The sequence below is a fragment of the Mauremys reevesii genome, linkage group 27, assembly GCF_016161935.1.
Source record: "Mauremys reevesii isolate NIE-2019 linkage group 27, ASM1616193v1, whole genome shotgun sequence".
NCBI lineage: Eukaryota > Metazoa > Chordata > Testudines > Geoemydidae > Mauremys > Mauremys reevesii.
Genome location: NC_052649.1, coordinates 9,813,451 through 9,825,710, shown reverse-complemented (window position 1 = coordinate 9,825,710; position 12,260 = coordinate 9,813,451). Strand labels below are relative to the sequence as shown.

Here is a 12,260-nt window from a genome sequence, read left to right as displayed (position 1 = left end):
AAAATTTGATTTCAACAGTTGTGCAGGAATAGAGAGCTACATGATGCAATTTTAAAGTTACTGGTTTCAAAAGCAAGAACACTGAAAGAAGCTTGTGATAGCGAACTACTAATTTTAAAATGTGAACAATATATAAAACACATAGTGTATGTATAGAAATAGAATGCATGTCTCAAGGACTGATGATGAGCTTAAACAACATACATGTCAGACCAGATTTAAAATATTCACTGCACTGAAAGATGTTATGGCACTCAAAAAAGGTAGGGAAGAAACTATTACTTAAAAAAAATATAAAGGGAAGAATTCAAAATCAGTTATATCACTAATTTAGTTAACGTGGGGGAGAAAACCAGAAGTTACTCAAACAAACCTTTTGTGTTTTTTTTGAAGTTCTGGGCAGAAAAAATGCTGAAAAAAAACAAGCTGATTTTATTTTCTAATGATTATCTCCAGTGGGTCACATCTGATTTCCTTTTCCTCTTTTAGGACCTGCTTCTGCTCCCACAGAAAGCCATGGGAATCTGTCATTAACTTAGGAGCAGGATAAGGCTTTTACTGTTTCCAGGTTGTTTTGTGATTGGGGTTTTGGGCATCTTTTGAGAGTTTAATTTTCTTAAAGCTGTCGTGATACAAGAGATATTTGTAGCCTGTTTACTAGAAGTGATACCATTTTCCCTAGGAACTTTTATCGTCGTGCCATGTGCAAGAAAAAAAACATGTAAAAAAACGTAGGTATGCTATACTATCTTAAAGACAAAGGTTGAATTTGACCTTCAACTCTGTTTTTCCAAAAACAGGTTTTTACAGATTTAAAAAGATGTTTCAGTGTCCCTCTAAAATTCCAATGGAAACATTTTTTTTAAATGAAGCCAAACAAACAACTTTTGCATATTTTACAACCCAAAACACAGCACCTTTGTGCCAACGACACAACATAAATGCAAAATTGACAAACAAAAATTCATAGTTTAAAGCGGGAAGGGACCACTATAGTAGTCTGACCCTATGCACAACACTGAACCTCAAAGAACTTCTCCCTATAATTCCTGCATCAAGCCCATGTCTTGTGAAAGACCCAGATCATAACTGAAATTGAGTCTGTTTTCATTGCCCAAGCAAAGATGAATTAAAAAGCTAAATAAAGTATTTAAGACTCATCAAGCTGTATGCAGAGGTGCACTGTTTGACTGCAGGTTACATGCTTTTTCTTCTTCCCTCTTGTTTGTCTGACTCACTCATTCCATCTTGTCTGAAATTGAGCTATAATTCCACCAACTGCTCCAGATAAGCAATTCCACTGATGCTACAAGGATGCAGGGTTCCACCAGGATCAGGGCCCCAGACTTCAACTCTTTTGAGGGAAGGGTCATGTCAGCCTATATTTATACAGTGTCCAGCATAGTGGGACCCTGACCTTGACTGGTGGCCTTTTGGGTGTTATCATAATATAAAAGCTAAAGTAAATTAATTATTTCCATTTTAATCTACTGTAAGGTTTTGTTTTTATACAGGTAAATGGATTTTTGTTTTCAGTTTTGTTTTTCACTTGATGGTGTGTGTCCATTTAGTTTTGGAGGCATGAAAACCTAAGACTAAACAAAGGCAAGTCAGCATCCAACTTCTGCTAACTGCTACCCCATGTTTGATGTTCATGGTACTGTTTCCACTCTTCCAGATACAACAAGGTCAAAGAAAAGTCATGAAAAAGAGGGAGTGGAATACAATTTTGTCTCTAAGCAATCATTTGAGATAGATGTACAGCATAACAAGTAGGTTTGTTTTAACATACAGAAATAGTGTGGCTACATTTTCAACATGTTGCTTGTCAAGATGTATAGTATATACATACCTAGTTTAGTGTCATAATGGGATGGGGCAATTTTTCCAGTAAACTCTTGTTTTCAGTTTGCGTATAGACTCACTCAAGGCCTGACTGAAAGGCAAGTCAGGAACAGTAAAGGGTTGGAAAGAGGCGCAGGAGGCAGAATCCAACCCTGCTACCTAATTAGTGGCAGTCCCATTAACTACCTTTACTGCTATTTTCTGGTACATGTATGCTGCAAGTTTTATTTACTTATTCATTGTAATCATTTTAGACTCTGAATTCGGGAATGTAACTGACCTATTGGATTATCCAGTCCATTTCCTGCTAGGGCAAGGTTTTACTATAGAATTTAAATCCAACTCCAGAAGCCTGAAAATTACAATTTCTTTCCTGGCTAGCTTTGTACTGTTCTCTGTGGAAAACATGAGGTTTCCCCCTTCTCTATTTTTAGAATTCAGCTGAAATTACCATGGCAGTTTTCCTTTAGTTCCTTATTTGTCAGCCGCACTGATTATCACTGATGCCCTGGGGAAACTGTTGCTATTAAGCCCCAAGAAGGATCACAAAAACATGCAGAGTCTTGTAGGTGCCCTAAAAGAGTGGAGTTTTTGTTGAAATTGTGATGGTAACAGATAGAAACCAAACCAGTGCCTAGAGCTCAGTTTGCTTTCCCCATCAGAAACTCATAGTTTCAAGGTAGGTCAGATTTTGGTCCTAAACGGCTTGGTTCTGGTTTTCTGCAATGTTTATAACATTTCCACCTTCCTTTGAGAACATCCAAATAAGACTACATATTCCAAGAGAAAATTTTCTTTTAGGATGTTACATTTGCTCAATATACTCCACAGGGCCCATGCTTATTCAGTGGTACTTTTGTATTTGTTACTGTGATTTTGTGCAAGAGAAAGGGGTTGACTTGTAATTAAGTCAGGGAAGCTGGTTCAGTTAAGACTTTTGTGATCCTTGGCAAGTCACTTAACTTCCCTTTGCCTCAGTGTTCTCCATGGAGAGAGGGGATGTACATATTAATTCCTTCAAAATCCTAAAGCATATTGAGAGCCTCAAATGGAAGGAGATTTCTGATTGTATTGTCTCAGTTTTCTGAATGCCAGACACTAGTTTTGTAAAGGGAGACACCCATAGGTGCTGGAACTAGGGGTGCTGCTGCACCCCCTGGCTTGAAGTGATTTCCATCATAAACGGGGTTAACAGGTTGATTCAATGGCTCTCAGCACCCCCACTGTACGAATTGTTACAGCATCCCTGAAAACAACTTTTCATGGCTCCCTGGAACTAACAAATGTAATCTGTTTGGGGGAAAACAGTGGTCAAAGTTCTTCAATTTCCTTTTCTTTGTGGCATATATTCATGGAGTATAAATACCTTAACTTTTTAGATTTGTTGAACATGGAGAATACAAAGAGAATCTGTATGGAACAAGCCTTGAGGCAATCCAATCTGTTATGGCCAAAAATAAAATTTGTTTGGTGGATGTGGTACCCGAAGTAAGTATAGCTGTTTTTATAAAGTCATCTGATTCTGGGGGGGCATGGAAGCAGCAGTCAGGAATAAAATAAGCATGCTGCTGTAGCCAGCCACCTCAGTAAATTAAAATGTTTGTGGCACAAAATCAAGGAAAGAAATTGTTGCAAATAACTAGTTTAGCCCCTTCCTGTTTGTGACCCAATCTAGATTTTTCCATCTCTTATTTTTAGGTAGTCACCAAACATGTTAGTTGAAGAAACTCAGCCTCTGAGCTGTTTTGCAAATTTTTCACTTTTCATTATCAAGGGCCTTATCCAACTCCTTTTGAAATCTGTTGACTTCAGATAGCAGGATCAAGTACTATTTGCAGTATGTGATTGGCCAGAGTCAGATATTATTCCTGCTTCCTGATTGGATGACAAACTTTTAAAACAGAATAAAAACCTAACAATGAGAATAGTGATTAAAGGATGATAGAAAGTACCCTTGTTTGTAGGCAAATTATGGGTTTCCCTATGAAGAACTGGCATTCCCTAAACATTCATGTGAAGAAAAATGTTGGTGTATAACCACTCAGAATGTGAATGAATGTTCAGGGACATGGCTTTGCAGTATTCAACCAGCTTTAAACATGGGAAACAGTCTGTTTCCCATGAGGAGAAGTAATAGAAGATGGAGTCTTTTCCTGTTGGGGTTACATATGGCCATGAGTAGGACAGAAAAAAACAGCATAATCTGATCTGCTTTGAAACTTGTTTGATCTCTTATATTGCAAATCAAATTTAACACTAAAAAAGGCAAATATACTGTGTTCAAACAAACATGAACATTGTAAAAAAAGTTACTTGATGGAGCAAATAAAAAAAAATGTCCCAAAGCTTTGTAGATGAAAATGTATAATTTTATTTATTCCCTCTGCACAGATTTCAGCTTTCTGCATTGCATTATTAATTTACAAGCCATACACAAGTATGGAAAACACAATATGGCTTTATGGTATCTTATGTTTTACACCCTGTTCAATCTCTCAACTTTTTAAACTAAAGCAAACCACTGTTTGATTAGTGTTCTCATACTGAGTGCCAGCCCAAGAATTGTGTCTGTTGGGAGAGAGGTAAAGATGGGGCATGTGTGTAGTCACACACACACACACACACACACACACACACACACACACACACACACACACACACACACACACACACACACACACACACACACACACACACACACACACACACAGCTAAGCAGAGGAAAAACCCAAAAAACATTTTCCTTCAGGTAAGAACAATTGTAAAGCCTTGCTTTGAACACTTGGGTTATTCCAACATGGCTTTGTTTTCAAACCTTAGACTTGGCTTGGCCTGTGTGAAGCTCTTGTTTCAAACAGTCCTACATTAAATGTGCACTAGAAAACTTTTAGTGTTCATGAACGGTGTCCACATGGGCCAGTTAGTAGGCAACACGCTGACATAGATTAGAATTTACACCCCAGCTAATGTGGACTAAGGCACCATGTAGACAGGCTCTAAATTTGAGGCTTTCCCTTTCCAATATACCTGCTAAGGACATAATCAGGTACCAGACTCCTCTTTTCTTAGTTTAAAAATAAAATAAAATAAATTGCAGCCATTTGTCTCTGAGATCCTATGCACATTACTTATGCTACCTTGCACCTTATCCATATCCGATATGCTGTTCCTGTTTTCAGAACTTGTAGGATTCCTCACCTAAGATTTTTGGAGACTAAGAATTGCCTAGTGGCAAAAGCACAAGAATAGGATTTGAAAGATCTAGGTTATATTCCTGGCTGTGCACTAATTTCCAGCGTACCCTTAGGCAAATCATTAGTGCTCTTAATCATCTCTCTCATGTGGGTGGTGTAAGAAGGATTTTTATTACCCTTATTTCAAAGATGGAGAAACTGAGGCTTAGTCTACACTTGGCGGGGAGGAGGGGGAAAAAAATCTAAGTTATGCAAGTTTAGCTACGTGAATAACAGCTGAAGTTGACGTACTTAGACCTACTCACCGCCGTGTCTTCACTACGGTGAGTTGACTGTTGCCGCTCCCCCGTCGACTCTGCCTGTGCCTCTCATGGCGCTGGAGTACAAGAGTCGAAGGGAGAGCACTTGGGGGTTGATTTATCGCATCTAGTCTAGATGCGATAAATCGACCCCCGCTGGATCAGCGACTGATCCAGCAGGTAGTGTAGACATACCTCATTAACAAAGAATCCTGTGGCACCTTATAGACTAACAGACATTTTGCAGCATGAGCTTTTGTGAATGAACACTTCTGCAAGAGGAAGAAGTTCACCCACAAGCTGCTCATGCTATGCTATGTCTGTTAATCTATAGTGCCACAATTTCTTTTGTTTTTTTTACCAGACAGACTACACGGCTACCCTGATGACTGATACCTCATTAATGTTTGTAAAGGGCTTTGAGATCTTCAGATGGAAGGCTGTGTATTAGGACATTACTACAATAGAACTCTCATCTCACCAGTGCCGTGGAAGCACCAATTTCCTGTTACATAGTATAGCTGCTGCAGCATCAGGTGCCAGCAGATTAACCTTATATTTCTCCGATTTAATTAATCCACAAAGGATTGTGATATTGGGGGTCTCAGACAGCAGGTGGCTGGAACAGACATTTTTTGTCATTATATGCATCTAGTTCTTGCACTCTCTAAAGACCATATACCTTTCTGTAGGTTGAGCTATGCTTAAACACCAAGTGCAAAAAAAAAAAAGGGGGGGGGGGCGGAGTGCTGCCACTGAAGCAGTGCCGCCGCCGGAGGAGGGGCGGGAGGAAGGCCTGCTGCCCCTTGAAAAGTGCTGCCTCAAGCACATGCTTGGAACGCTGGTGCCTAGAGCTGGCCCTGTTAAACATCAGCCTCCTCAATTTTACAACTTGTCCCTGTGTGATGGCTTATAAAAAAAAATATCAAAGTTAATAGAAAAACAAACTCAAATACACTCTTACAGCTGTCATCAGTATCCTGGGTTAAATATACTGTGAAGGTCACAGAAAGGTGTAAATGAAGAATTGTGCTGTGTCTTTTCCTCATATATTGTCCTCTTTATGGAAAAAGGTTTCTGCTGGATTGTTCCTGAGCAAAGTAAATATCTTTGACTTCTCCTAGGATGAATAATGCTATTTACAGTCCCTGGTTAATTGCTCTACAGAAAGCAATGATGCTTGCCTGTCTTGTGAATCTAGCAGCTGGTCCAAGTGCTGGCTCAGCAGAACTGAACTGTTCACAGTGCTGAGCCTTGCTGAACAAAAAGCAAACTGTGCCCTAAAAGCCCCAGTGTATGACATAGTTATTGCTTCCTATAAAGGACCTTGCCCTTGCAAGGTGAGAGCTGCAAACACATCCTCCTTTCCTGTGTACGCCCACATGGAACTTTTCCCACCATATACAGGCTCTGCATTCTCAGTCCTTCTGGCCACACAAAAAAGTGAGATTCTATCTGTAACTGTCACTGGGTATTGATTCCTCTCTTATGCTAGTGCTTGGCCCAGGCCATGTGTCTGGGATTAGGAAATAACTTTAAATACTCTTGTCAAAGCAAGTAGAGTTCAATTTCTTGGGGTTTGTCCCATTTTTATGAAAGGAAAGGAAGGATAATAGGCAAGTTATACCCTTTTCTCTTGTATCGCCTTCCCCTTTCTGTAAATGTGATGTACAGCAAGATCTGTGTGAAGTGACGCTGACATTATATTAGTCTCCTTTTTTTGAAGAATTAGATATAATGCTCAGACTTACAGTATTTTACACAGGGTTTCAAATGAGAAATTTACAGTTGAAATTACTAAGAACAGTTGGAACAGATAATTGAAGTTTCATACATTAATTTATCATGTAAAAGTTTTCCTTAACATACATAAAAAGCTCATGTATATTTTTACTCACAGGCAGTAAAGCACCTGAGAACACCAGAGTTTAAACCATATGTTATATTTGTGAAGCCTCTTGTTCCAGAAAAGAAAAAAAATGCACCATCTCCAACTTCAGAAGAAATCTCAGCCCCATTTGTAAGTATTTTAACCTCCATTCTTAAGATACTGAAGAAACTATTTGGAATATTTTTTCATAAGAGAAACCTGTTCCTCCAGCTGAGTGAGATAATGTAATTGGCTCTAGTCTCATGATGGGAAGTCAGGCTGAGAGTTCTAAGTAGCTACATTCATGTGGCAATTACCTGGGAACTCTTTTTGCCTTCCTCGGCTATGTCTCCTTGCTGATTGGTCAGTATGGACAGCAAAGCATCCTCCTACAGGACATGCGTGAGATGTTCTTCAAGATAATGATATTCAACAAAACTCCGATTTGAGATTGTTTTTATAAGCTGCTACAGTTTTCAGAGCCCTCATGCTAAGGTGAATATGACTACCATTACTTCAGGTGCCATACCTTCATCCCATATATTAATTGACTTAATTTTCCTGAAGCGTGTTTTGCCTTTTCATATTACAAGTGTCTTCATGTTGCATTACTTTTCCTCAAACACAAGTAAAACAATAAACACAGTTGCTGACATAGGTCTTTCACTGAGTATTAGAGATATGAAATAAGCTACCCAGGGAGGCAGTTGTAGGAGAAAGTTGAATGTTTCTTGAATTCATTTAGGATTTGTTCCCGCAGTATGAAGAAAGAGCAGGCAGATAATCCAAGGAGAGTAGGCAAATTATTCAAGGTGATCATGTTTCTTGCACTTTTTTCTAGAGAAGGTTTGGGATAGAATGGGAGGCATAAACCATACAATTAGCAAAGACACCTTGTATCTGGGCGAGGCGGAAATCTGCTGGAGAGTCACTAGCAAGCCTGGCTGGTTGTTTTGGTCCGGAGGTTTAGTTTCTTCTTAGGAAGACTGTACTTTGTGTTTGGCTCTTACCATGCAAATCCTCTTGGGGGTAGGGCGGTGGGGTTTGAGAAACAGGCTTGTTTTCAATTTAACAACACCCACCATGACTTGACCAGAGTTAGAACTTCAGAGAGAGATTCTGCCCCCTAAAATCTAACCGTGTCAGGAATGCAGGAGCAGGAGTAAGAATCTACTCTTTGTAGTCGTACAAAATAATTCAGGTTCACACCAGTGGAAACAACTAGTGTAGTCAGATTAGTTAATAACCTTGTTGTTCTGCCACTGAGCAGCCTCCATGAGTACCCCGGCCACTTTTGCCTAATAACTGCAGAGTGAAGCCCAAGCAGATTAGGCTGTCCTTACATAACAAGCAGTTTAATCTTGCAAGGAAGAGGAAACTGAGCTGGTTGGTATTATCTCTTTAGAGAAATACCAACTCATTGTTCATTTATTTTGGTAATAAAGTGTGTGAGTTCACATGCACGCTGCCTGTGGGATCCTGCAACATTTCCAGTGACGCGCTCACTGTTGAGCTTGGGCACATCTGTTCCACTGTCATTGTTTTACTTTTGAAGGGATGGTTGGCACCTGAGTTTGACTAGGTGCACTTTTGTTACTTTGAGTGCAATGCCATTTTACTTTTGTAACCATTTCAAAATCCCTCACTCACTCCTTCTATCCCTGAGGCCATATCACTCCTAGCACTAGCACCTTGCTCATCAAACTTGATAGCAAGATTTCATTTTATCCTTTCACATTGGCAATAGCTTTTTTGTTTTATTTCCTTTCAAAGTAGTTGATAGAAGCTTGGGGAGGATACAAGGAGGCTAAAAAAGTCATTAGAAGTATAGAATGACTATTGCAAGTTTAATATCTTCTCACATATTGGCCTGCAGGATGAAGAACAGCAGGACATTATTAATTCAGCAGCATTTATCGAAGACCAGTATGGCCATTTAATTGACACTGTGCTGCTGAAAGAAGACCTCCAGAGTGCCTATAATCAGTTGAAAACTCTGCTAGAGAAGCTGAAGGAGGACTCATTTTGGGTGCCAGTGAGTTGGGTTAGATCATAACCTGCTCTCACATGTCAAAAGGAAAGCCTATATAAAATGTATTGTAAATATAAGGATTATATGAGGGAACATGTCAGCTGCACTCCAAAACTGCCAGCTTGTCTAGAAAGTAACATGAAAATGTCATATCAGTTAAACTAGACAAACCCATCAGTCAGACGCTGACATGAGGTTCCTGAACCACAGTTTTTAGTAGTGTCATTTAAAATGTTGAGTGCTCGATGTAGATTGATTGATTGGTAAAATTTTAGTGATTTTTAAGCTTTGTAAATACTTTGTGATGTAGAGTGAAACTTCACCTACCGGGGCAGCTCTAGCCATTTCGCCGCCCCAAGCACGGCAGCACGCCGCGGGGGGCGCTCTACCGGTCGCCAGTCCCGCGGCTCCAGTGGACCTCTTGCAGGCGTGCCTGCGGATGCTCCACCGAAGCCGCGGGACCAGCGGACCCTCCGCAGGCACATCTGCGGGAGGTCCAGCGGACCCTCCGCAGGCATGCCTGCGGGAGGTCCACCGGAGCCGCCTGCCGGCGACCAGCAGAGCGCCCCCCACGGAATACCGCCCTAAGCACGCGGTTGATGTGCTGGGGCCTGGAGCCGCCCCTCTCACCTACTAAGGTTCCATCCTGCCAATGGCTATGGAAACAAGTATCTTAATTCAGACAAATGGTCCAAGAGAGTGTAATGGACAAAGCAGGCCTTGGAGATTAAATCTACATGGCTGCGAGACTTTTCCAAATACTTCAGGAAGTTTGGATATACCGAATTGTTTAGTGTATAGATAAAATGCAGATATATTAGGATTTTGGAAATCAATGACAGTTCATAATTTGCTAAATCTGCTATTGATAAATAGTACATTACGTACCTAGAAGTAACTGCTTTCCATTTGCCTGCCACTTATGATCTTTCCTATATATCAAATCCTTTAGCAATGGCTCCAAATGTAAGCCCATGCTTATTTTTGTCTTAACAATATGAAGTTATTGTTAAGCAAAATCACTGGGACTTCCCACAGAAAATATTGTAACAGCATTTCATATAAAGTCACAGCTTTTCTGTAATGGAATCCGCTCCCCATTATGAGCTCCTCATGCCAGGCATAGTGTTGCAACTCTCATACCAGGATAGCATCTCCTTCACTGGGTGCTGTGACAGTTTCTCTGTCAGGTACTTTGGCCCTCTGGCTGGGTCACAATCTTTTAGTCCACCCCTCCTGGGTCATAGTTGTCCAAACTAGGCTTCAAAACTGTTTTTAACAGAATCAGACTTTCTACCCTCTCTGGTGCTCTTCTTCAACCAGTTTCTTCCCCAGTTACTCAGGGTCCCTCCCAGGCAGCTCTCTGCCTAGAGAGCTTTCCTCACTCAGGCCTCTGCAGGAACCATCTTTCTCCCTGCCATCTCTTTCCCCAGTTGGATCCTTTCAGGGCTTAAACCTGGGTCCTTTTATACAGCAATCACCTTATTCCTCTCAGGTGAAGCCCATTCTGTACTCGGGGCTGGATCAGCCCCAGGCTGCCCAGCCCACACAGCCAGCCAGCCTGTTACATTTCCCCTCCAAAAAACAATAAGTAAAATGTTTCTCTTGTCTAGATTCAAAACAGTGTTCAGTCACATTATTAATTCAGGGGCTAATATTGACCCTAATCTACTCAAAACTCCAGTGGCTCTGTGTGGTTACTAGATCCCACCCTATTCATGTGGTCTTGCCATTATGTAAAGAGACCATGCAGCTCAGTTTTTTTTTAATGAAGTCCTTGGAACTTCTTATGGAACACATGAAATGTTCCAGTTTTTCATTTCATCTATCAAAATGTTCAGGTTTTTAATAACTACAGAACGTTTGTCCAAGATCAGTTCCACTCCTAAAGTGTTTTGCACACTGTTTCATTCTGATCAAGAAGTGAGCATGTGCTTTGTGACAATCATGGGGCAGGGTCAGTGTTTGTCTTATGACCACATTGCAACACAAGTCTAAGACTGACTCAGTCTGGTCAGTGCAAACCCCCTGCTCTGGCCGCAGGAGAAAGTGCTGGTGGTTCTTCTGCGCCCTCCTTGCTATTGTCATTGGAAGGAAGGGGTGGCACTCAGCTCTTCTGTGATTTTCTGACCCAGGCAGCATAGAGCTATGAAAAGCGAGTCAGTTTTTTCCTGACCTTAAGAAGGTTACCACCAAAAACATTTGGGTTTTGATTTTGAAAATATGGTCAACTTACCCGTATGGTAAAGGGAAGAGCACTGTGCTGGCATAGGAGTTGATTGATTGACCAGTTACTACAAGTGTATGTTGTTGACTTATGTGAGAGACTTGATACTTGCAATAAGTCTATGGTAAAACAAATGAACCCCAGTAACATTATAGAGACCTCAATGAATTATAGAGTGGAGGAGAATTTCTAGTGCTGTGTCTCTGAGATGGGTCATTATTATATTTGAAAAGAGTCATATCACCTGGATGGAGCCAGGTATGCCTTATATGACCAAAAGCAGGGCTTTCCACCATCCTTGCATGTTAAAGGTTCAGTCCATTCAGTGGAGCCCAGGCCTGAATTTGGCATATTAACATTTTACCGGGTCTTTATACCAGCTCACTAAATGCATAAACATCTTTTTGCATCTTGTTTCTGTTGTAAAGTAAGTTTGAAACCAGCAGAAACTATGCTTCATGAAGAAATCCTGCTGTTTTCCATATTATTCATTTAGTACATTATGTTTTATAGGGAAATGTAAAATGACCTGCTAAAGGAGCTTATAGTCTGGAGGTAGACCAAAAACACAAACTACCAACAGAAATGTAGAACTACAATGTCTGAGACCAGTAAAGAAACAGAAATGAAAGTCCCCCCCTGGCCCCACTGTGCATATCACACAAAGAATGTTGTTAGACAGAACATGAGAATTATTGTTGCTCAAATCCATTTCCTATCACTACAACTACTGAAACTCACAACTACATTTATATCCAGACCCATCTCAGTTCATGTACTTTAACACTCCCTT

General features: G+C 40.5%; 1 protein-coding gene across 2 annotated transcripts in view; it reads left to right on the top strand.

The window, feature by feature from the left end:
- Positions 1 to 9,672, top strand: part of MPP3 (membrane palmitoylated protein 3) — an 82,919-nt gene extending 73,247 nt beyond the window's left edge. For both annotated transcript variants that reach the window (XM_039516387.1, XM_039516388.1), the window contains 4 exons: positions 1,679 to 1,772; positions 3,225 to 3,333; positions 7,239 to 7,358; positions 9,085 to 9,672. In XM_039516387.1, the coding sequence (XP_039372321.1) occupies positions 1,679 to 1,772; positions 3,225 to 3,333; positions 7,239 to 7,358; positions 9,085 to 9,264 (503 nt within the window). In that variant the 3' untranslated portion in view covers positions 9,265 to 9,672. The remainder of the gene's footprint in view (positions 1 to 1,678; positions 1,773 to 3,224; positions 3,334 to 7,238; positions 7,359 to 9,084) is intronic.
- Positions 9,673 to 12,260: the final 2,588 nt, after the last annotated feature.